Raw genomic sequence first — 25,231 nt, forward strand, 5'->3', positions numbered from 1 at the left:
TAAAAGACACGGACAAGTCAGAGCTGTCAGCTCAGGCTTTATCCTTCTCCTATCTGCATTCTCAGTGTTTTGGGAAAGTAGTTCTACACTGAAGAGATGGTAGTGCTAGACGTTAAGATGCTGAGGTAGCAAGAAACTGTCTCACGGTGCTTTCAACGAGGGCAGCAGCCTCATTTTTGTATGATTCAGTGCCCATGACAATGATGGATTATTAGCATTGCCTCGAAGATGGTGGCGTGGAGCTCTGTCCAAACGTTCCTCAAATGACACTGGCCTTGGGGCCTCGATCCTGCTGCTATTCTGGTCTTAGAGCCCTCTTCCCGTTCCTCAGCATTGTTTTTCTCATTCGTGGTCTGTTCTGAAACTCCCTTGTTCACAGTCAGTACCTCCGTTCCAAGTTTGGGGGAGTCATTAAGTCCTTCTCCTGACCCTCTGCCCTAGTACTGCTTAGGCCAGGGCCCCTCTCTTTGGTGTGGCCATACAGCTTGTGCTTTCTGTCTTCAGAGAACAGAGGCATGTCTATTTGAACACCGTGGCTGCATTTGAGAGAAAATGTAGGAGACTAGCCGGGTTTCATACTGAAACAGTGTACCTCTAAGGTATACCTTTGCTCTGTTTTGAATCTTCAAGGCTGAGAGTGACCTTGGATGGTAAAAAAAAAAAGTGATCATTCCTATCACTTGCCTTTGAGGTGCTTCCCCTTTCTGGCAGCATTTTGGCTTTTAAGGGCATTGTTAATGGTAGCGTATAGTCCCATATTTATTACTCAGTTTTCTTACAGAACTCATAATTTCAAAACGTTTCTTTTATCCTCATGCTATGTACTTGGTGGCCAATAATGTAAACTTTTTTTCCAGATAATAATCAGCCACCTCAAACTTGGATTTATCCTTACAAGGAGACCCAGAGAAAGGGTTTTTTAGCCACTACTGCAAGGCATGGGATGCCCTTGTTTCTACCATTAGTAGGAAATGTGCCTTTTGGTTGTAGTTTTTCCAGTAGAGGAAATTAATATACACTGGCTGGAGACAAGAGGGCCTGCCCAGGCCCAGCACAGACTACGGTGAGCTTGTCCAGAGGGGACCAAATCCTTGGCTGTATCCACACCATGCCTTCACACACACAGCTCACTGGAGAGCTCCCTGTAACTGCCACTGGCTCTATTAGATACTCGATAAGATAGCTAATGCACTCTGCTATGCACGTATATTGCTTCCGATATGTTGAACATGTGAATCCCAGTACTGCCTGGAATTTATAGTAGAAAGATACATTCCCGTGATTTCCAGTGTACTCCTCAGAGAATAGAAGTCTTTGTGGAATAGGAATAAATCAGGCGTCGGAATGGTAAGCTGAGCTCCTAACACTTCAGTTTCTGTGGACTGAAGAATGCCGAGGGGAAAAGTCTTCGGACTTTTTGGTTCCATCTGGAATTCGGTGGTTGGTATTCTGTTAACACTCCTCATTTAGTTGCAACTCATGCCAGCCACATCTTCCCATGTCCTTCCCTTTCAACTCAGAGGCGTAACACACAACCCTTACATAGCTTTTTCCAAGAACTGGAACTGGCTGCACCTATCACACGTGTGATGTGGGCACTCGGACTGAGAGTGGAGCCGGTGGCTGGCCGCCTGGCCTGCTTTTCCCGGCCTTCTTGGAAACCGGATCCAGCCAGAAGCTGTGGGTAACCTCCGTGCTGGAATCTAGTCATCAGTCACCACACGCTCCCCCACCAGCCACACATTCTTTCGCAGACCATTAGCTGCATGTGTGACTATAATGTTGTTACTGTTTGGGAGATGTTTGCTGGATCCAACAGGAAATCAGTCCTTCCCTTGTTTACCTAAACTGCCATGCCAAAGTATAACGCTCCCTCTGCCTAAGGAAGGAGACGAGGAAGCTGAGAAGAGGGGAGGTAAAGGAGAAGAAGGAAGAAAGCCCTTCTCTGTATTCACAGAGGATACCCCAGGGTGGATATCCCTTTCTACTCCCTGAGGAGGGGCACCTATCGTGTGGGGTTGGGAGCACTATGGTAATTCTGCCCCATCTGCCACCAATCACTTGAGCCTTGCAGCCTTGGTTGTAGAAGTTTACCATCTGTGGACTTTTCCTTCTTTTCTCCTACTGCTCATCTGTTAACCTTTCCAGCCCATGATTTACCATGGATTCTAGGGAGGGGATTGGGAAGCAGTGTGTGGTACGTGCTAAGTCGCTTCAGTCATGTCTGACTCCTTGCGACCCTAGGGACTGTAGCCCTCCAGGCTCCTCTATCCGTGGGACTCTCCAGGTAAGAATGCTGGGGTGGGGTGCCATGCCCTCCTCCAGGGGATGCATGAGTAGCAGGTGCGTCCCACACATCTTAAGAAACCAGGTCCCCGGGAGAGAAAAGGGGTAGAGTTCGTGTGCTGGGAACTGCCAAGAATCACAGCCAGCCTCGCTTCGTAGCAGTCCATAGTGAGCAACCTTTATTGGCATGAGGGCGTCAGACTCGTGAAGATCATCTCTCAAGTGTGTCCAAGTGGAGACAGGATTAAGAATCACATCCAAGAAGATCATAGGATCTTGACCTCACCTGAGCAAGAGCATATCACAGCCACATCGAGCAGAGATGGTGGCCTTTCCTAGGTTTAATCCTTAATTAAATCGTCCCCCTTCTGACTTCTCCATAGTCTAGCCTTCACTCTACTAGACCTGTCTTTTTCCTGCAGAGATGAGTGGCCTGTTTGACTGATGTTCTTTCCACTTCAAAAATTTATTCAATGGAAAGTGCACTCCAGAAACCTAAATGTTAAGGGCCAGGCCTGAGATGCACAGTGATCTCGCCTGCTGGATTTATGACAAGTATTTTTCCCTGGCAGAGACCCTGGCAGCAGCTAGGGTCCACATTGCCTCAGTCAACTTTCTTTTGGGCCTTCTCTTGCTGCTCTACAGGAAGGCTGTATCTGGCCACTTCTGTGAATCCTGCCGTCTCAAGCACTCAGGAACTGGTGGTTTGGGCCCATCAGGAGATAAGGGGATGCCTAAGGCCTAAGCCTCCAAGGACATTAGAAATAGCCCATATGTGCAGGAGGATAAAGGTAAGGACACTGAAGAACAGACTCTTGAAGAGCATGATAGCTGAGTTCTAAGTGTGGACAGATCAAGCAAGGGACTCAGTTCACCAGCTTCTCTGCCAGGTGTGACCTTGATATAAGTTGTGTCACTCAGAGCTTCTAGCAGAGAGCTGACTCCTGTGTATTTTGGCCCTCCTCTGAGACATCTGCAAAGCACCATTTAGATGGGGAGCCAGGACACAGTCCATTCCTAAGGAACTGGTACCTCCTGAACCAGGAGCTCAGGGACAAGATCCCAGGAAGACCAGGTCTCCTTACAGGAGAGAAGCTCAGCTGAACAAAGCCTGGAGGCCATAGTCCAGAGACCAGAGGCCCCCAGGGATCAGACCCAGAGCCATCCTGAGGGAGCGGTGCCATTCCGGTTTGGTGATCTTGCCATCTAAAGGCTTCCTGAACGGGTTCCTGGTGCCTCTTGGCGCTGGCCCCTTTCCCTCTGCGTCAGGGCTCGGTGAAGGGCATGGCTCCAGTAAGCTGAGGTATCTGGTGTGTGGGCAGCAGCTGAGAGCGTGCGGTGACGGCTTTAGATGAGGTTGTTCCTGAGACGCTGCTCCTGCTCCTGGGACAGCTCTGTGTTAGCTCGGTATGAGTCCCCTGTGGACCAAAGGACGACAGGTAAGTAGCTGACCTCACCAGAGTCCCATTCCCTCACTGACAACTTCACAAACACCAATACATCCTGTCTGCCTTGGCCTTTCCATTGGGTTAGTCGTGGGCACGGACAACGACCCGTTTTAGAGAACTAGATGCCGACAGGTGCCTAGCTGCAGGAACACGGGAAAGAATGGGCTATCAAGTGGGGAGGGTTGTGCTGGTCCCTCTCCTTTGGTCCCTCTCCTTGCTCCCTCCCCACATTCATTCTCTATCCTTCTTTGTTCTCTCGGAGCCCTAGAGACTGCCTCACCCTGGCTCCCTCCTCTTCTGCCTTTTGGTTGATTTAGCTCAGTGGGAAGCAACAAGAGACTAGAGGATGGAAGGAGAGGTTGGGCTATTTCCTCCCCTGTCCTGCAGCAATGGCTCCTGTGACTCCAGCCCCACCAGCCCCTCCTCCCTCCTCAGCACAAGTGTTCACCTGGCTCCAGGGCAGCCTTTGCTCGCTTAAGCCCAAAGTGATAGCAACCTTTCAGTCTTCCTTATCCCTGGATATCTCAACATCCTCCTCTCCCTGGTCCTGCTCACACCTTTGGATAGTCCTCTCATTAAATAACCTCATACTCGCACCTGAGTGTGCCCTCTGTTTCCTGCAAGGACCCTTGAGAGGTCAGAGCTGCGCTGTTTCCTTCCTCGCTCCCCTGGACCCTGTGCAGACTGCCACCGGTGCTATGGAGCCTTTGCCTCCACGCCGGCAGCCTTAAGTCTCTAGGCTCCAACTCCTCATTCCTCTCCTGCTCCTGTCTTGCTTAATGGCAACAGAATCTATTCCAGTCACATAGTTTTCAAATCCTTACTCCTCACTGTCTTCATCCACTGTTAGAGTTATCTTTTGAAAACATAAATCTGATCTTCTTGCCTCCTTGACTGAAATTTGTTATTGGTTTCCAGAAGTCCACAGGATAAAGTCCATTCTCTTAGCAGGAACCATCATAACCCTCCCTGCAAAGAACACGAGTGGACTTGGGTACATAGCCCTATTTTACAATAGAGAAGACTTCTCTGAGTGGAAATTTCTTCACCGTCTTGGTGCCCAGTGAAACCTTCTAAGGCCAAATGCTATGCTCTTTCTCCTGCTCCTCCCCTCTGACTTCAGTCTCCCCTCTGAAATCAGCACACATGTCCCTTCCTCTGGGGAACCTTGGGCTTCCCAGGTGGAGCTGGTGGTAAAGAACCCACCTGCCAGTGCAGGAGATGTAAAAGATGTGGGTTCAATCCCTGGGTTGGGAAGATCCCCTGGAGGAGGAAATGGCAGCTCACTCCAGTATTCTTCCCTGGAGAATCCTATGGACAGAGGAGCCTGGCAGGTTATTGTCCATAGGCTTGCAAAGAGTCAGACACGACTGAAACAACTTAGCACTGGGGAATCTTGACTGGCCTCCAGGCTGCTATTCAGAAACCACTCTGCTTGCTCCGCCTTAGTTCACAGTGGTTTGGGGTGCTCAGTAGGACTGGGGTATCCAGCTGCATGTTTGCTTACCCTACCTGACAATCAGCTCTGCATTTTACTCCTATTTATGTTCCCAGAGCCTGGCACAGTGTTTGACATGAAGATAGGTCTTAACCTATGTTTGTCGACTAAATGAATGAGTCTGTTCCTCCCACTATGTGCAAAGTGTGGGTGTGAATGCACAAACCCCACAGCAAATGCAAGCATTTAAAGGTTGAAGACAGGAACCTCTACCTTTCTTTACGGGCAAGTGGGGCAACTACCTCCTTACTCTGGGGTGTATCTGTCCCCACTGGATCATTGCTTCTTTGAAACTACCAGTTCTGCAAGCATCCAGAGCCCTATTCTCCATGTAAGCAGGGATCACAGCTGGAGTTAGCAGCACAGATCTAGGGGACTTTTACATTTGCCTGTGGGGCAGCCAGCCTGGGATGGAGACAACTAAGATCCTATCAAAGGAAAGGGAATAGTAACAGACTGGAAAAGGAAATCCTGACTCGGCGTGAAGTAACAGAAAGATTCCAGAACAGACGGGAGACTGCATTTTCAACCCGAACAGCCTTAAGGATAAAGAGGGACATGGAAGTAGTTAGTGGGTGAAGTTTGTTCTGGAACTCTACCTTCTATGAAGCTATCAAAGGAAATTCACCTCCGTTCCATCCCCAGCCTGCACACGCACACTCTACTTGCACAAAGGGATGCTGAGGGTCTTCCAGTGCCCCAATCCCGCGTGGGGATGGCCGCACAGTGGCCCGCAGGTACCTGTGTGGCAGTTGTGCAGCCAGACCCGTTGTCCGTCGTACTTGCAGCGGCACCGCATCATGTTGTTTGAGAAATCGGACTCTGCCACCTCAAACTTGGGGTTCACGACCACCTGGAGTGAGAGAAGCATTGGCTGAAAACAGGCAATTTGGCTCCTGTGATAACCTTTACATTTCATGCAGTCTTGGCAAAGTGTGTTGGTATTCCTCATTAATCCTTACAATCACCCCAGGAATTAGGCATTAATGTCCTTCTTTTTTTTATAGATGGGGACTAAGTTTTGACTTGCCCATTGTTCCTTGACTCAGGGCTCAAACCTAAGTCCTGGATCCTGATTTTTTTTTCCCCTACAGTGTAGCCCCTTCAAGTGCCAGACATGTCAGAGATCCTATTTATGAAGCTCTTCCTTCATTTGATCTCAGAGAGCTTTCAGAACATCTGGAAGAAATGGAGAAGCCCCCTTACCTGGAAGATGTAATCCCCAGGGCCCACGTCTGTGATATCCACCCATTGGCAATCAATGTCATGTCGGTAGGTGTCCCAGCAGCCAACGGTCACTCCCTGTTCCCCAAAGTTGGCACACGCATAGCGCCTTTGCATTCCTGTAAGAGAGGGTACTGATGGTGACTGAGGCTCTCAATAGGTGCTCGGGACAAAGCACCTGCTACGTCTTTCACATCCTTCAACGTTTAATCCTCCTACAAGCCTTGCCAATTGAATGCAGTCAGACTAGGGACCTGTGCTTCCTGAAGATTCTGCCTATCAGAGCCAGGAGTCCTACTAGGCACAAATCCAGCACTGTACCAAAGTCCATCTGTGACAGAGGTCATTTATTTGGATGCTCTAGTGAAAATTCCTGTTGACCTAGGAAATGTGATTGGAAGATTTCAGCCCTCTCTGCTAATTCACTTGTCCATCCAACCTGGTGTTTCACCATGCCCTTTCTAAGGGCTACGAATGGTGGGTATGCAAATAGGAATCAAACAATCCATGTCCTCAAAGGATCAGCGGAAGTGAAACAGGTCAGCAACTATTATCCAAAAAAAGCGTTAAGTATTTTAAAAGTGGCACACAGTACGCTGGGCTTCCCAGGTGGCTCACTGGTAAAGAACCCGCCTTCCAAAACAGGAGATGTGAGTTTGATTCCTGGCTGGAGAAGATCCCCTGGAGAAGGAAACAGCAACCCACTCCAGTATTCTTGCCTGGGAAATCCTATGGACAAAGGAGGCTGATGGGCTACAGTCCATGGAAATAGTCTGACACGACTTCATGACTAAACAATAACATACAATCCGCTGGGAATACAGAGGAAGTAGAGAAGGTAAGAAATTCATCTTTATTTGTTTTTTGGCTGTGCAACACAGCTTGTAGGATCTTAGTTCCCCAACCAGGGATTGAACCCAGGAATGAAAGCACAGAGTCCTAACCACTGGATAGCTAGGGAATTCCCAGAAATTTGTCTTTTTGAATTGCCTCAAGTGCTGACTGTTGCCAAGCCACAGTCTCCAGATGCCTAAGGCTGTTGAGCAGGACAGAGGGGTCCTGACCCCAAAGGGGCCAGGGGAATATGACAGAGGAGGATATGCTGACAGGAAACCACGTACCTGTGGGGCAATTTGTGTCCTCTAGGCAGAAGCTGGCCTTGTGCCCCTCGGCCACCTTGGAGCCATTGAGAGTGAGGAGGTCATAGTGGGTGAAGACCTCAATGCTGTGATAGTGCCTGCAGAAGAGGCATGGCTGTCAGCCTGGCAGCAGCAGGAGAGGAGTCGGCAGGGAGGACTGAGGCACCAGGCCCCATCATTACCCAGAGAGGAGCGTTATAATAGCAGGGCAGTGCCCTTCTCCCTCCCAAACCCAAGATTAGTATGACCCTACTTTCCTGGCACTCTTGCCAGGCAGCCAGACACAGCTGCCCCCATCCCCCAGGGTCTCAGCCAGGTGAGGAGAGGTCGAAGCTCCAGGAGATGCTGCCTGACTACAAGGCCAGAGCCCTGCAAGTGGAAGGAAGGGACACGACCAGAGACTAGCCCAGGAGCGGAGCTGCGGAGCGTGGAGGGATGCTTATGCTGCTCCCTGTCAGCCTGGGCCCAGATGGCTACCATTGTTTCCAGTAAAGTTCTAATGACAACTCCGTCCATGCTACAGGGAAAGATGCTTATTATCTCAGTGAAGTTGAGTCAAAGTCACTGCCCGCTCCTCTCAGTTTTCCCCACCCATGGCTGTGTGAAGAAATAAAACACCCTTTTCCATTCTGCCTTTGTTGTAGACAGTGTCTCTCCTTCTGTCTGGGCTGGAAGCTGCTGATAGGAAAGAATGCTCATTGTCCCCTTCCAGCACCAGCGGCGTTTCCTTGCTCCTCCTTGGGGGCCTCGCTTTGCTGCTACAGAAATCAACCAGCTTTTTCTGCAGAGCCAGCATTCTGGACGGGATGGGTATTTTGGGTCTCCAGGTTTCTAGGAGTCCCCATCTCACCTGGCTGTTAAAGACAAGGCTTAAGGCCCCCAGAGAAATATCCTTCTAACAGAGACCAGCTCTGCTGGTGAGGACCACTCCATAGGATACCACAGGGGAGGTGAATCATGGGTATGTCCAGGGCAGGTGAGAGAACAATGGAAAAGCCAGGTGATGCTCGGGATTCCTCACTGCCTCCTGGAGGTGGGGCTGGCAGCACGTCTAGGAAGGAAGGCTCTTTCCCTGAGCTCACACCCACCCTCCTAGGAAGGACCAAACTAGTTGGGTCCCCGCACCCTGGTTTTGGCCCCCTAAGGGCTGAGGCCCGAGCAGGCGCTCACCTGTGGCACTGGTGCCAAATCCAGCTGTGGCGCCCTGTCTTGGGACGGAAGTCAGCCCGGCCCAGGTTGTGGATCTGTGAGGAGAAGCGTAGCAGACGCCGGTGTCCGTACGGCCAGTCCATGCGGTCAGCGGACTGAGATAGGCAGTTCTCTTCGTGGGCGCAGTACAGCAGGCTGAGCGGGCGGTCCTCCAGGTAGGCCGTCTCCTGCACCAGCTGGGCATTCATCACGAGATCCGGGGCACCTGGGCACCATGGAGATGCCAAGGTGAGGGAGGTAGCCGGTTTTGCTCTCCAGCCTAGGGGACAGGCCTGCCTCCAGATTGAGTGCTTTTGGAGGGCCCGGGAGAGTAGGGCGGTTTAGGAGTCAGAAGATTTCCCTGGTGACTCAGACGGTAAAGTGTCTGTCTGCAATGCAGAAGACCTGGGTTTGATCCCCAGGTAGATTCCCCGGAGAAGGGAATGCAACCTATGTTGGTATTCTTGCCTGGGAAATTCCATGGACAGAGAAGCCTGGTGGGCTACAGTCCACGGGGTCGCGAAGAGTTGGGCACAACTGAAGTGGCTTAGCACGCAGCACGCATTAGGAGTCAGGGGTACGAGTTCTCCTAACAGGAGAGATCTATCACCTTAAGCTGGGAGGCTGCCAGCGTCACAGTGGAGCTTGCTGGCTTCGTGGCTAGGCCACCTGGGTTCCTGTCTTGGCTTAATTTCTGTCTACACTATTAGGGGAATTGCTTATCCTTTCGCCTATCATCTTCCTCACATGTAAGATGCAAATAATGAATAATATGAGTGTGATAGTACCTGTAACGTGCTGAGATCACGGTGTGGCCCGTGGCAAGCATGCAGTGACGTAAGCTAGCATTGCTTTTGTAGAGTACATTTTCTCCTATAAGCCTGGCTCATATAACCTCTCGGAAGCTCTGCTGATGCCAGGCGTTGTCACCTCAGCTCTTTCTCTGAGCCTCAGTTCTTGCAGTGTGAGAGGGAGAGGGCTGGAGAGTGCAAGAGTTCACCTCTGAACCCGCTCCTGGGCTCTGCTGTTCTGGACCATTCTGCTACATTTTCTGAGACCATACTTCCTCCAAGGCTCCTCTTCAACCCTGATGGCCACCACGGGTGTTCACGCTGGGACACTGCGTGCCCTGGTGCATGGAGTCCCCCGTGCTGGAGCCTGCATCTCCACAGGCTGCTCAGTGCCTGTCCGGTTCCCTTCCTGTCACAGGGGCTCTTTCCCTCCTCGGAGCCACTGTGCCATCACTGCGGTCCCTTGTGTGTCAGTGCAGAAATGTGGAGATCCACAGCTTTTGCCTTGTAACATCGAGAGAGAAAACTGCCAATTCTCAATGCTCGTTCATGCAAAAACTGGGTTACAGTTTAGATTTGGGGCAGAGCCATCATTGACAATGGTGAGACGGGAACACGGGTTTATTTTCAGTGAACGGGCAGCACAGTGGGAGCTGTTTGCTGGATGATGTCTGTACTATCACTAAATGCTCTTGGAATGCCTGAGGTATATTTTGGAGATGGACAAGGGTATGCCCACGGGCACACCCTAGAATTTCTGAGGGAAAGGAGTGCTTTCAGAGAGAAGAAGAGATGGTAAGGCAAGAAAGAAATGAGAAAAATCACAGAGGAGAAATGGGGATGATCACAGGGATGGTGGGTTGGCTGCTTGTGCTCAGCCGTTGTGAAGTATCAAATGAGTTCAGGAGGAAAGCTGCCCCTCCATCGAGGGGCACAGTGTCCCGGAGGGGAGAGAGTGGGGGCCGGCCCCAGTACTGTGGGAGCCGTGACCAGAGGCCCACTCGGAAGCCCCCTCACCCTGCAGAGGAGGATGTGCTGTAACGTCTGGCGCTCTTCCAGTGGGTGCCAATCAGAGTGAAAGCCCTAAGCTTGCTGACCGAGCTGAAGGATGTCTGGGCATTGAAACCTAGCTGGGAGGAAGTCATGTGGCTACTTGGGTCGGTGGCAGCTTGCAGCCTCTGGACTGGATATAGTTCTTGGCCCAGACCTGGTTGGCATATGTCAAACAAAGGCTGCTGCCATAAGAATCTGGGGGTGTGGGGTAGATGGATGCCTCAAAACGGTCTTGACCTAAAATAAAGCCTTTTGGGTAAATCCCACAGCTCACCGTAAGGCCCATGTGTCCTACATTTCTATACTCTCTACAACAGCTTTCAAACTCTTTTCTTACTACAAACTACAGTAAGAAATATATTAATATTTTATGTTGTGATGTGCACGCATGCTTAGTCGCTCAGTTGTCTCTGACTCTTTGAAACCCCCTGGACCGTAGCCCGCCAGGCTCCTCTGTCCATGGGATTTCCCAGGCAAAAATACTAGAGTGGGTTGCCATGCCCTTCTCTAGGAAGAAAGATCCTCCCTGGATCTTCCTGACCCAGGGACTAGACTCGAGTCTCCCACATCTAATGCGCTGGCAGGTGGATTCTTTACCACCGAGCCACCTGGGAAGCCCTATGTTGTGACACACAGACATGGCATCAAGAGAAAAATACTATCCTTACTAAATGTAACATGCTGCTGCTGCTGTTTTTAAACTATTGGTCATGACACAAACACCGAAAAACACTGTTGTGTATCCTCACATTGTCAGGTACTCTCTGTCTTAACTCTTACATTAACTCCATGAGCTGGGCAGAGCTTGTTTCCCCATGTGGCGGGTGACCTGGCCACACGTGGCAATAACAGAGCTGGAGCTCCACATCCAGCCCTCCCTCCACTCCCAACCCTGGGGCCTTGGAGCTGGAACCAGCCCTCAGGGCCCTCCCTGAGGATGGGAGTTGCAGGCTTGGCAACCCAGAGGAGCCACGTCCACCCATCCCACTGGCCCCTCCCATTACTCACTGTCTGTGCAGGAGACTCCGGCTGAGAAGCGCCCAGCGCCGTGGGAGCAGTGCACTGGCCCATGCCTTTGACACTGCTGCAGGGCCAGCTCTGTGCCTGAGCAACGTACCCCGCTCATGACCACTTCTCTGGCTCCCGGCGTCCCCTGCCAGTACCAGGTGTCCTAAGGAAATAGCCAGCATCCCCAAGTCAGGGCTGAGACATGCTCTTAGAATCACCTGACTCCCATTGAGGCTTGGACCCCGGCTGACCACCCTCACCCAGCTGTGCCCAACCTCGGCCTGAAAATCTTTAGTGATGCCACTTTGGACCCCTCTGGTATTAGACCTTCCATGTATGAGGGCAAAATCCACTGCTGTGGCTTCCACCACTGGCCTTGTTCCCATCACTCTTCCTGATGGCAGCCCGCAGCTGTTTGAAAACAATGGTCCTGGTCCCTTCCTGTCCACTCAGGCCTGTCCCAGTTCCCGAGCTGTTCTTCATATAGCCCTCCATGTTGTGCTCAGCTTGTGCTCAGGTTTGAGCCCAGTTCTCCAGGGCGAAGGGTGCCCAGTACTGCCAGGAAGGCCACTGTGGGTGAAGCTGAAGCAGTTTCTCCATGGCAGCCGTGCCCCCGGCCTCTTGATTTCGTTTCCTTGATATCTTTTGACTCTATCCACCTGTCTCCCCCAGGACTGCCGCTAGCCCCGTCCAAGCCAGCAACATTCTCAGCTGGGCAGCTGCAATAGTGTGTGCCTCTGTATTCACAGTAATCCCCACCCCAACAGTTTGCTAAACAGCAAGGAAGAAATCTTTAAAAAGAAATCTGCCTTGCGGGCTTTGAATGGTCTTGCTCCTGCCCCCTCCTCCACCCCCGCACTTCACACTGATCGATCACTCTAGAAGCCACACTCCACCCCTGATTTCCTCAACCAAGTCAAGTGTCCTCTGGCCGCAAGGTCTTCACATGGGCTCTTTACTCCTCCCCCACCTCATCTGGCGCACATCTGCTCATCTCTTCTGCAGATACAGTTGTGTGCCCGCTGTGTGAAGGTTTTAGGAAAAACCGTCTCCCTCACGTGACTGCGTGGCGACGGACTGCTCCATGAGGCAGGAACTGAGTCTTGATCACCACAGGATCGCCAGCACCCAGCACTTATTGGTGCATAGTTCCACTCATACCTAATTGTTGAATGAATGAAGGGTCAGCAGCTTTAGCATGGCAGAGACCTACCTTGATGGCATGGCTGGCAAAGCCCAGGCCAAGCTGTCGACAGGCCACCATGGCTTCGCTGAGGCCCCAGTGGTCGCTGCACACGGCCCCCCAGCGCTGGACGCCGTTCACCTCCACCTGCACCTCCACCACGCCCTCCTCGGGGCTGCGCCCACCGGCCAAGCGCACCTGCAATGGTCAGGGGTGTGTGAGAAGCAGGGCCAGTTTAGGAGGGGGAGAGCGCGGGGCTGCTGGCTGGGAGACCTGTCCAGGCCAGCTCACCACGCAGCCCTGGACGTGACACACCCTTCTCTGGGTTGCTCTCCTCTGTAAAGTGAGGACATTTTATTGGATAGTCTCTAAAGTCCCTGCCCGTTTGAGAAAGTTGACTCAGACTGCCTGCACCCAGGCCTTGCCGTCCATCTACCTGAAATCCTGCCATTGATCATAACTCACCAATTGCCAAGTGCTTTCATATCTATCGTCACATTCACAGTGACCCTCCAGGACAGCTGACCCCATTTTACAGAAGAGAACAGGGTCAGAGACAAGAGAGACTTGCCCACAATCCACGTTAGCATGACGCTTGAACTCGGACCACTCCCTGGTGCTGATACCCTGCGGCCCTCTGCCCACGGGCTGCTTCTCTCTCAACTTCAAGGGGGACCTGAGGGGCCGGGGCGGGCGAGCCCATCCACCTGAAGAGTCAGTCCCCTCGAGACTCTGCCATCTCTGAAGGCTAAAGCCTGGCCCTGAGGGGAAGCAGGCCAGGCCAGGGGAGACTCACAGAGGAGAGGGTGGTCCAGGCTGGCTCCAGGCAGGCTCTGGGGCCCAGAGCTCTAGCCGCCTCTCACAAACCCTCCCCACTGGCTGCATGCAGTGTCCGGGGCTATCTCAGGGCTGCCCAGCCCTGAGCTCACCTGGTCCTGGAAGCCCATGTTAGGGATGTGGCATCTCACGGCAGCATCATTGTCATGCTGGCAACCATTCTGGGACCCTTCCAGGGAAGGGCAATCGCTGAGGGTCCGCTCGTATCCCCTGCAGCGTACTTCACTCAGGTGGATGGGCCCCAGCGCTACAGCAGGGAGCGGGGAGAAAGGCCGTGTGAGGCTCCACCTTGGCAGCCTCACCCCTATGGCAGCTGCCCTGGGCCCCAGCACCCCGGGACCACCAGGCATGGACCAGCGGCACACCCAGGCTCTCCCACCCCACCCCAGGCCTCCTCACTCACCCTGGCCCAGCTGGGCCCCAAAGAGGGCCTCCTGAGCAGAGCCGAAGCCGAGCTGGCGGCACACGACGCTGGCGGAGATGAGGTTCCATCCATGGTCACAGACGGTGCCCCACTGGCGGTTCATGAGCACCTCCACCCGGCCCTCGCCCACCTGGGCCCCCGAGCGGAGGCGCACCTTCATCTCCTGCTGGGAGAACCCCTGGCTTCAGGGAGGGCAAGGAGGAGCCGGGCACAGGGGCTGCGCCCCTTCAGTTCAGGCAGAGCCAGGTACTGGAGTTCTAGTTTCATCTCTGACTCCTGCAGCTATTGCCTTGAATAAGTCGTTTTCCTCAATCCTCTCCCCCTTCCTCAGTAACAGAGAACCGCCACAATAATAATAGTAATAAATTCATAAATTGTTATTGTATAACAATAACAAACGTAATAACAAATTCCAGCCCCAACAAGAGTCTCAGGAGCTGGGGTCCCTGGGCTCCACAACCTGCCACCGGATCACTAGGCCAGTCCCCTCCTCTCACCCAGCCTCACTGCTGCTTTGTCCTTCAGGGCTGAACCTAGAGCAGTGCTTCCCCAGCAGATCTGTGAAATGATTTGAGAGACCTGCGGGGACGTGGTGTTAATGAAATGCACGGTGGGGAAGCCATTTCCGTTAATTCTCTCCCATCCCTTCCTACACCATGAGGACACCCTCTCACGTGGAGCCGTCGGCCTGCAACGCCTCTCCAGCACTTGCTCTTTGCTTTTTATAATGAGGGCCAGGCTCGGGCTCAATACCTTCGGCCCTCAATGGGATGCAGCGACAGTGTAATTACAGTTTTTATGGTTACCTTCTATTCCTGGCCAGTGATGTCAGCTTTCCATTTATGGTAGGGTTATAAATGGGCCCTTTTAAATAAATCCCAAAGTTCAACCATTCTGGGACTTGCTCTCCTCCTGGTTTGAACCAATGTCCCCTTGATGGGGGGTTCATCCCCCTCTTCCCCTGACTCTCCTGGAGAGTCCCCTCCCACTGGTCAGTCCCTCCCCAGGGAGCAGGGTCCTGTGAGTGGGGCCTGGGCCTCCAGGCCTGCAGGCAGGGCCCTGGGGACCCACCTCTTCCCTGGACTCCTTGCGCCTAGGCTTTGCCTTCGGAGGACGGAAGCAGGGCCCTGCCACACAGCTGACCACAGCATGCATGCCACCCGGGCAGGCCGGCCGCAGCTTGCCCTGGGCTGGCGCCACCTGCACCTGGCAGTTGGCCATGTGGGGCTCTGTGCCCAGGCAATTGACACGGTGGATCCAGAAGGAATTCTTCTTCGTTAGGCTCTTCAGTCTGGAAGACAAGCGAGACTGAGGGTGGAGAAGGGGTTCCCAGGACTCTGGGAGGCAAGACATTGGGGAGGGGAGAGGGGCCTGCAGAAGGGGAAGGGGGAGGAAGGAGGCCTTTCATGCCACCTCACTTGCATCCTCCCGTGAGGGTACTACTCCTTACCTAGAGTTGGGGTCCTTCATCTTTGAATCCCAGACTTTCCTGGAGGGGAGCAAACAGGTGGGGAGTGGAGTGGATGCAGAAGTCCCAGCTCTGTCACCCTGGCTCCTCAGAGCTGTGCTTGTGTTTGCACTAGACTTCACAGTTGGTATACTTGTTCACAAATCTTATTTCAATGCTGAGCTTCGCCACAGTCTGAGAGGGTGGCCGCTCCACAGATAAAGACGATCTCCACTTCACAGCGAGGGAAACTCTGTGGGGGTTTCCAGGGCCCAGCAGGGTCCCTTGACTAAACCCAAAGTGGGTTCCCCTCTGCACAGGGCTGCCTGGGGCAGGCAGCTCCAAGCTCGCCCTTTCCCCAGTCTATCTGAAGGGCAGCCTTTAGGGAGCAACCCCATGATAAGGGGCCCAGGCAAAGGTCCTCTGGGGACAGGTGGAAGTATGAGGCTATAATCAGGGCTGCCTTCCTCATGGGTGGTAGGCAAGTCAGCCAGGCCCAGATGTGCAATTATGGGGCAGCCGGGAGTCAGGGACCCAGACCCCAGTCATGCCCAAGGATAGAGCCATGTGGCTGGTCTTGGAAACTAGGGTCAGCTAAGTCAGACACAGCAGAACAACTGATTGGGGATGGGTAAGAGTAGATGACTCACATCCTGTGGGAGATCTATCCCCTGATGAGAAACACACGAAGCACTCACTGATCAGAGCGTGTAGAACCCTGACTGGTAATCATTTACAGACTGATGCAATCTTGTGACAGTTCTGTCACGTTTCTGATGGAATATTTTTATGTCTCCTCTCTCAAATGCCTCCCCACCCAACGCCTGGCTTACACACAACCCAATCAGAACCTGGCTTAGATCCGAGTCGAGGAAATTTGCTGGGTCAGGGTTCAGAGAATTCCCTGCGGATTGGATGACTGAGGCCCGGATGCCCTACCAAGGACCTGAAGCCTGTTATCAGCAAAGCTTAGACCGGAACCCACACCATCTGTCCTTGTGGGCAGCACTGAATCTTTTTCAGGTCTAATTTTCTAATCAGGGACACACGTTTACATTTATTTGCATTTCATTTTGGGAGTATTCTGTGCTACAGTCAATTCTTTCTATCTGATTGGCAAGTACGATATTTATTTTCTGATTGTTTCAAGGTATTTCCCAGGGCCTGAAAATTCATCTTCACTCTTAATTATTGAGAGATCCATAACCCCAGAAATCCAGGGACATTCCTTGGCTGGGCCTCTTTCCCTCCCAATCCCAATACCCACTGAATGTCCTCCTATAGACACCACTCCTGCCAGTCTCACTGCAGTCTGCAAGGTCCCAAACACATGCACACAGACAGAAACACACACATGAATACATACATGCGCGCGCACACATGTACACACGTGCACACACACACACATGCGCGCGCACACACTCAGCCACTGCCCCACAACCCCGCCTCCTGCACAGCCCTCCTACCTGTAGTGGTGCCTTCCTACCTGTAGTAGTGGTTGTCGACAGGTGCCTCGCTGGGGAAGCCCAGCATCCCGCACACCACCCTGCTGTTGTTCCTGGTCCAGCCCTGGTCACACACCTGCCGCCAGTGGCCCTCGTACTTCACCTCCACGGCTCCCTCGATCACCGGGCTCTGCCGCTTGGCGCTGGCGAGGATAGGCTTGAGCCGCACCTCCTCCAGCCGCTGGTCCTGCAGGATGTGTGGTCTCCTTGGGCCCCAGGAGTCCTGCCCCTGCTGAGCCCACTGCAGGTCTTCACATGGGAAAGCTGGGGCTTGGAGCACTTAGAGATCATGCCACCCAGCACCCTCACTGGACGGGCTGGAAACGGAGGCTCAGAGATGGAGAGGCAGGGGCCGAGGGCCACACAGTGAGTATGAGGCAGAAGCTCGGTTTGTTTAGGGTCCTTTCCTGAAACCCCAGAGAAGACCAAGCAGATCCACACCCTCCCTGGGCTCAGGATGGGAGCCTTTGGAGTTTGGGAGGCTTCCATTAGGCACAGGGGGACCTTCTTCATGGTACCCTGGGGAGGGTGGAGGATGGACACCGACCAGCTGCTTGAAACCACAGGAGGATCCTTTGGTCCTTGAGCCCCCCACCTTGGCCCTGAATGACTTAGACCAGTGCGGAGCTGCGCCATGGCCGCCCCAGTCAGTGGGCCTGGGTCAGCTGTCCTCAAGCTGAGTTTGCCCAGCAGCAGAGGGTAAGAGTCAGAGACCTACCCTGCCTGCCCCTGTTGTTTGGCTTGGGCTGTTTTTAGCTCCGGTTTGTTTGTGCCCGGAAGACACAGCAATTGCGGCTGGGCCTTGTGGGTGAGGCAACCCCCTACCCTCTCATGGAGAGCAGCTTCAGTGATTCCCGGCAGGCCCAGCCTTGAGTCCCTGCCCGCCTGCCTCAGGCTGGGGCCCTGTCTGTGCACCTGCTCCAAGCCACAAGCAGGTGTTGGGCCCCAGGGACACTTCCCAGCCCGCCCTCCGCTCCCTTGCCTCTCCCTCCTCTTCCAGGCTCATCACCTGGAGGCCCTCCATTCCCTGACCACCCCCTCAGCTCAGGCAAGGGCCTGGACAGCCTCCTCACCTGGGGCCCGAGGGCATTGGAGACCCTCTCGGAAACGTAGCCACGCTGGCGCTGGGGATGGCACACCACCCCGACGTCCTCTGAGTGAGTGCAGTCACTGACACCCCAGCCGTTAGACCTGCACTGGTCCAGGGAGCTCTCGGTGCCCACACAGTGCACATTGTCCAGCCAGATGGGTCCTGTGGGGAGAGCATGAGTGATGCTTGGGGACAGGCGCAGAGAGGTAAGCCATGGGCTCTGTGCCTCCTGGATAGGACCCCACTTTCCTCTTCCAAAATCTGAGTGGGAAATGGGGGTGGGAGAGAGGAGTTGGTTCTCCTGGGAGCTTGGTATCTACAACCCTGCCTACTGCCTCCTCTCAGAATCAGATCTCAATGAATCTGCTTTTGGAAAATGCCAGGTAGGTCTAGCAATTAGGTCTATCTGTTCCCTCATACATCCATCTAGTCATTCACTCATCAGCATTTGCTGAGCAGGTATTGTGTGTGGTAGGCTTCCTTGGCGGCTCAGCAGTAAAGAATCTGCTTGTCACGCAAGAGACGCAGGAGACGTGGGTTCCATCCCAGGGTTGGGAAGATCCCCTGGAGGAGGGCATAGCAACCCACTTCAGTATTCTTACCTGGAGAATCCCCATGGATAGAGGAGCCTGGGGGGCTACAGTCCATAGGGTCACAAAGAGTTTGACATGTCTGAAATGACTGCACACATTTTATCATGAGTCTAGGAAACGTTGGGGGCGGGAGGAGAAGGGGACGACCAAGAATGAGATGGCTGGATGGCATCACCGACTCTGTGGACATGAGTTTGAGTGAACTCCGGGAGTTGGTGATGGACAGGGAGGCCTGGCGTGCTGTGAGTCATGGGGTCGCGGAGAGTCAGACACGACTGAGCGACTGAACTGAACTGAACTGCACCACATGGTAAGTGCTCAATAAACATGACTGAAATGAATGCATGAACACATGCATTGTATGTAATTGCTATGTTCAAAGAACTTAGAGTTGAGTGGTAGTGATGGTGGCAATGGTGATGACCTCATTGCAAATGAGAATGCAAGGGTAGGACAGGTCATTTGAGCTGGGTATTAAAGGGTGAGTGGGGGTCTCATCTGTTCTGTTGGAGTCTCAGGGAGCCCACCCCCAAGAGAAGCCCATTGCCATCTCCCTGTCATTCTGCAGGGCAGCACCAGTTACTCACCCTCCCCTGAGCCATACTTGGCGCTGTGGGCCCAGGTCAAGGCACCCTCAAAGCCTAGCTGGCGGCAGGCCACCGTGGCCTCCTGAAGCGCGAAGTCGTCATCACACACGGTGCCCCACTGACCCTGGTGCAGCACCTCCAGGCGGCCCTCCTCTGGCCTGCTGCCGGGACCCACCAGCCGTAGCTTCGTGGTGCCCAGTGACTGGGGCCTGCCGGGAGGGGCCTGGCCCAGCAGCAGGAGCAATGGGAGCAGTGGGAGGGCGGCTAGTAGGAAACACATTATGGTGACTTCAAGGGCAGCTGGGGTCAAGGCACCTGGGAAACAAGTAAACATGACAATGATCACCACCTCTGACCTCAGGCCTCTTCTGCTAGCAGAGACAAAGGACAGCCTGGGCCCTTCCAAATGTGTGTGTGTGTGTGTGTGTGTTGGGGTGTTGGGCGGTGTGTGTGTGTGGTGGCACAGATTGAGTCTGGGCTCTGAGATTAGTCCATCTGGCTCAAACCCAGCATTCCTTGGCCATAAATTTAGTTTTCCTGAATCTCAGTCTCCTCATCTGTAAGGTGAGGGTAGTAATCCTTACCTCCCTGTGTTGCTGTGAGTGTTGAATAAAAGACTGACAAAGGGTATATCATGAGCCTACCATATGGTAAGTGCTCAGTAAAGAGCTGTTTTTGATGTAGTCTCCTATGGAGGAAGGGGCTTCCCAGATGGCACTAGTGGTAAAGCATCTGCCTACCAATATAGGAGATGTAAGAGATGTGGGTCCAATCCCTAGGTTGGGGAGATCCCCTGGAGAAAGGAATGGCTACCCACTCCAGTATTCTTGCCTGGAGAATCCCATGGACAGAGGAGCCTGGCAGGCTGCAGTCCATGGGGCCACAAAGATTTGGACACAACTGAGCGACTGAGCATATGCCTGTAGAAAAGCGGGCCCCTAAGAGCTAGACTGTTCAAGCTGGAGGGGTGCGGGATATTTGGTTCAACCTCCTGACTCAAGAAATAAGGAATTAGGACCTAGAGACTTGCCCAAACCACATAGCAAGCTCCACCCCTAGGAGGTACATGATTTGTACACTGAGTCAAGAAATGTTTTTGGAATATTTGCTTCAGGCCAATGATCAGGCCAGGTGCTGGGACAAAGAAGTAAACATGTCAAACACTATTCTCTGCCCTCATGAAGCTCAGAGATGAGGCGTCAGGGAAGGCGTTCAGAGAAAGGACATTTAAAGAGGGCCTTGCCGCAGGAGTAAGAGTTCTCCTCAATGGGAAAGGGGAAAGAATAGGGAAGAAAGAAGGAGAGAGGTGAGTTTGTGCAAGAGCAGGGAGTGCCCTTGCTTAATTCTGTACTGTAGTATCAGCGACCTGGAGGGGACCGAGGTGGAGGCACAGGCTGGGGCCAGAAGATCAAGGGCTGTGTGCACCATGTGGAGCGCCTGCCCTTCATCCAGCAGGAAGTGAAGGTCATGGGAGTATCTGAGGCCGTGACCAGACAGGGGAGAGGGCCCCCATGTCCAGGAGGCTATCGTCAGATGTTCTTTGGGCCCCCATAGGGAACGAGTTGGGGGCTGATCCTCTTCCTCCTCATGTGTTAGCAGCCTTGGTCCTGGTAGCAATGTTGGGAGGAGCACAGAGAACAGTCATGCCCGACTGCAGCTGTCAGAGTATCTGCAGCCACCGGTGTTGAAGCTCCTGCACAGCCAGCTCTCCTGCTGATGGGCAGCCGAGGCCGGCCCAGAGGAGCAGATGGACGAAGTTTGGGTCCTTGGCTACTTCGTAAGTGCTTGAGTCTTAAAGAGGCTCTTTCTGGGGAGAGGCCCCCTTCTTCCATGGCCACTGCTCTTCTTGGGGGTTGGGGGGTGGATTCCATAGCTGGGAATTCTCAGTAGGGAGGGTCTTAAGGGGCCTCCTGCCCCTTCCTTCCCCACAAGCTAGTTTCTGGCTGAGAATCAGTCCTTATTTCTTCCTGCACCCAGCCCCATCTCCTTTAGCCACCAAGCCTCCTGCTTTGGCCAGCCCAGGGTTGGGGGCAGTAGGCACCTAGAAGTGCATAAATGAGCTCAAGAATGAAGCTCTACGGGAACGGGGACTTTGTGTTGCAGCCCCAGGGCCCAGAATAGTGCCAGGTATGTAGCTGGCACCCTGAAGGATCTGCAGATTTGAGGATGTAAGGCGGCACAGCACAGTGCTTAGGCAGGCAGACTGGGGGTGAAGTGCCTGTGTTCACATCCTACCTCCACTGGCTGGTTTCTGGGTGGTCTTCGGCAAATTATTTCATTTCTCAATGCCACAACTTCCCCCTCTGTAAAATGGGGATAGGATTCTTGTGAAGATCAAATGCATGAGTACATGTTAAACCCTTAGAAGAGCAATTCTCAATGGTTAGCTAGCTATTACTAATAGCAACTGAAACAGCTATACTATAGAACCCTTGTCGAGGTTGGTCCCAGCCCCTGCCTGGACAAAAAAGGACTGGTGGGGGTGGCCCCAACTCAACAGCGAGTCCCTAGTACCGATACCCTTCTTTTCCATACTTCTTCCGACACAGACTTAAGCACCATTTTCTTCACTCAGGAGCCAGTGGGGGTCCCCATTGGCTGTCACCACATGCAGAGTGCTCTCTGCTGCCTGGGATGCCCCACTCCCTCTTCTGTGCACCCCTAAGGAAGAGGTGGCCAGCTAGGGACTGAGCCAAACCAAAATCACCATGGGAGAATTGGGCTCCAGGCCCTCCAGCTGTTAGGTCCCAGAGATCACACTGGGTCTGGCCTAAGAGATGACCCTGCTCCCCAACAGCAGGAGTCAGGATGCTCCTCATTCTGCCACCAAATTATGTGAGACATTCTCTCTGAGATGCAGGTGCAGCTCCTCTAAATTGACAGGGGGGCACCGGACATGCTGTGATGGGCCAGAGGTGGGCTGGGCAGGCCTGTTGTGTGACTGACATCCCTAGAGTACTGTGGAGACCGCATGAAAGGCTGTGGGCAGCCCTGGGCCAACAGGCTCCCTCCCCTCCAAGGAGCCTCTGTGGGGATGGGGGTGGGCCTCTGCTGAAGGACCCTGGGTGCTAGAGCAGCTCCCTCCCATGAAAGCCCCCCAGTAAGTGGATGGGCAAGAACCGAGTCAAAAAAGGGAGAGTTCAGCCTTCCTGCCCGCTGCAGTTGCCTCTGCAGCTTTTGCTCACATCACACTTGTCGACCCACGTTCCCCCAAACACATCCTCCATTTCCCAGTCTCCAAGCCTTTGCTCTCATTGCTCCTTCTCCTTGGAGTACCCTTTCCCTCTAGCTCAGATTGTTAAATTCCTACACATCTTTCCATACCCGGTTCAAAGGCTACCCCTCCATTAAGCGCCCCCCCCCCCGCCCAGACCCCGAACCTTCCTAGCACTTGTTGTCTTTGCTTCCTGTCCCCACAACCCAGAGGAGTGTCTCCCCACAGCTGTTCCCCCAGCGCTGAGCACAGAGAAGATGACCAGGCTGAGAAGTCTCTTTAGAGAAGGAAGCAGCCTCCAAAGTGTCAGTGCTTTTCCCAAGTGAAGGAGAGAGAGGCTCAGAAGGAGGAGAAGGAAGGCTGAGGAGAGGAAGTTAACAAGTTATCACGATTATTATCCATTAAAAAAATATTTATTGAACACATCTCCACTTGACAGATGAGAAGATGAGACCCTGGGAAGCTAAGTAACTTGCCCAGGCAGGATTCAAACCCAGGCATCATGGTTCCAGAGCTGGGCTCTCAGAGAAGGATGAACATGGAAGGAGGGGGAAGAAGGAAAGGAGGCAGGGAGATGAATGAAATTCCACCCTGCTACTGGTTGATTTATGACCCCGCCGTGGTGTAAGGACACTGGGCTGGTTGCCAGTGCTGAGTGCAACCACGTGACAGATCCAGGATCCTGCCAGCTTGAAGGAGACAGGCACCTGAACCAGGTGCTGCCAGGGGACCGTAGCACCTGACTTGACCTGGTCCTGCTAGGGGGACTGAAAGTGCCCAAGGGTATTGAGGAGAGAGCATTGGGGTGGTATCCTGGTAGGAACCAGCCTTGGGAATCACTAGAAGCTTCTTCTCTAGCTCTCTGGGGAGGGGGTGAGGGCCCCCCAACCTCAGCCCTGATATCCTCCCTGGGACCACTGGCTGTGGCGGCCTGACACAGTGCAGACAAATGTCCACGTGTTCAGGCATAGGGCCTGTGAGGTTGAAGCCCTCTGCCTACCTTTCACCTCTCCCTTCCAATCTCCAACCCTGGGCAAACCCCTGGGCCACCCCAGCACACTCAGTTTTGGTCTGTTTCCTCCCAGAGTCCGGCTCCACTATGCCTCTGTGTCCCCTAAGTCACAGGAAAGACATCACAGCCCACCTGCCCCTTCTCCTGCCCCGCCCCCAAACTGGGGAGAGAAGGCCAGAGAAATGGTTGGGCTACCCGCAGTGTGTCCACAAACAAGACACGCAGGCACCCGAGGCCGCAATGCACCACCCAGGGAGGGCCTTGGGCCAAGCTCCCCAACTTGGACACTTCCACTGGCAACAGGTTGGTGAGCGACTAGGGGGCTAGGTTCACTGTCCAGGGGACCCCCATCCCTCCCATTCCCAGCTTTCAGGAACCCTCAGAGACTTGCAGACCCCCCAGAGAGACAGAAGTCAGGCAGACAGGACAGCTAGAGACAGACCTGGCCAGGCACCAGGCAGGGGCTCACCGGCTGGAGCGCGAAGTCGCGGGGCTGGGACCTGGACTCCGCGGCCGAGCAGCGCTAACCGGCCTCCTGGGCGCCCGGGGGCCCTTTTATCCGGCTGCGGCCCGCGGCGCCCCCACCCCGCCCGCCGCGGAGGAGGCCCGCAGGCCCCGCCCCCGGGCGGACCTGGGCTCGGCGGGAGCCCCGCCCGGCCGGGCGGCCCCTCCGAGGGCTCGGCGAACCCCCACCCGGACGCGATCCAGGGCGGCCCGGCGCCCGCTGGCCTGCCAAAGCCCGGGGTCGAGAAAGTTGAGGGGGTCGAGGGGCAGCTGTTTTCCGTGGAGGGAACTGACGCGCTGCAGCAGGAGAGATTGTGGGAGGATCGGAGTTCCCGGGAAAGGACGGCGGCGCAGCGCCAGCGGGCGGCCGAGTCCCGCTGTGGCCTCGTGAGTCCCCGTCGGAGGACTCACAGCTTCCTTCTCTGCAAACCGGGTGGTACACCCAACCCCAGGGCTGACCTGGGAATTACGTTCAGTGGGCCTCGAAGGGGACTGTCCCAGGGGCCGAGTCCCACCAGCTTGGTTACTTAGGACAATGCAGATTCCCTTCTGCAGGGACCGGCAAGGGGCCCAGGGGACTCAGTTCTAATTAGGTCCGGGATGGTGTGGTGCAGGTGTGCTGTCTTTGGAGTAACAGTCGGTCCTCTTCATTGCCCTGCACCCTCTGAGTTTATTGAGTACTGCCGGGGCATGAGGCCTCTGTTCTCCCCATTGTACAGTTGGGAATACTGAGCCCCAAGAGATAGGACTTGCTCCCTTAGCATAGTAAACTGTAAAGGAGAAAACTTCAGTTCTCCACTACAACCCCTTACAGAGTTGAATGAGGACGTTCTGGCCCTTGGGGGATGGGGTGGGGGGAGACTGCGAAATAAGACAAAGTAGGAGAGGTCAACAGAGGGGAGTCCCATAAGCCTCCTTGGGTACCCAGATACCTGAATCATAGATCATAGCCCCTTTCATCCCAATTTCTTTCCCCCAGTTCTGGTTCCTCCACTTGCCTCAGTGACCCGTCTGTAAAACAGGCAGAGTTCCAACCTCGCAGCTTCCTCCCAAGGCCAGATCAGTACAGCATGATCCTGCAACTCCCCACCCCACAACTTTGCCTGACTGTCTTCCAAAGGCTCATTCATTCAGCAAATCTTTATTGATTTTCTCCTACTTTCTAGACAGGGGGCTAGAGTGCTAGACATTGCTGGGGGT

The 25,231-nt window shown here is 53.9% G+C and overlaps 1 protein-coding gene across 4 annotated transcripts; it reads right to left on the reverse strand.

The window, feature by feature from the left end:
* Nucleotides 1-2,438: 2,438 nt before the first annotated feature.
* Nucleotides 2,439-24,123, reverse strand: LOXL4 (lysyl oxidase like 4). 4 transcript variants are annotated; one of them, XM_088842248.1, is made up of 16 exons: nt 23,997-24,123; nt 21,537-21,604; nt 19,302-19,616; nt 18,105-18,283; nt 17,013-17,218; nt 15,530-15,568; nt 15,151-15,370; nt 14,059-14,242; nt 13,748-13,902; nt 12,849-13,016; nt 11,636-11,798; nt 8,766-9,009; nt 7,578-7,693; nt 6,439-6,575; nt 5,974-6,085; nt 2,439-3,704 (listed from the first exon to the last, which is right to left on the reverse strand). In XM_088842248.1, the coding sequence occupies exons 3-16, from the start codon at nt 19,579-19,581 to the stop codon at nt 3,634-3,636; spliced, it is 2,274 nt and encodes a 757-aa protein (XP_088698374.1). In that variant the 5' UTR covers nt 19,582-19,616; nt 21,537-21,604; nt 23,997-24,123; the 3' UTR covers nt 2,439-3,633. The 4 variants fall into 4 exon arrangements, with proteins under 4 accessions (XP_088698374.1, XP_088698375.1, XP_088698376.1 ...); XM_088842249.1 differs by having other exon boundaries at nt 23,970-24,094; XM_088842250.1 differs by lacking the exon at nt 21,537-21,604 and having other exon boundaries at nt 23,997-24,095.
* Between the last annotated feature and the right edge of the window lie 1,108 nt (nt 24,124-25,231).

Source organism: Moschus berezovskii, chromosome 12, assembly GCF_049115385.1.
Source record: "Moschus berezovskii isolate FMDL1 chromosome 12, NW_MosBer_1.0, whole genome shotgun sequence".
Taxonomy (NCBI): domain Eukaryota; kingdom Metazoa; phylum Chordata; class Mammalia; order Artiodactyla; family Moschidae; genus Moschus; species Moschus berezovskii.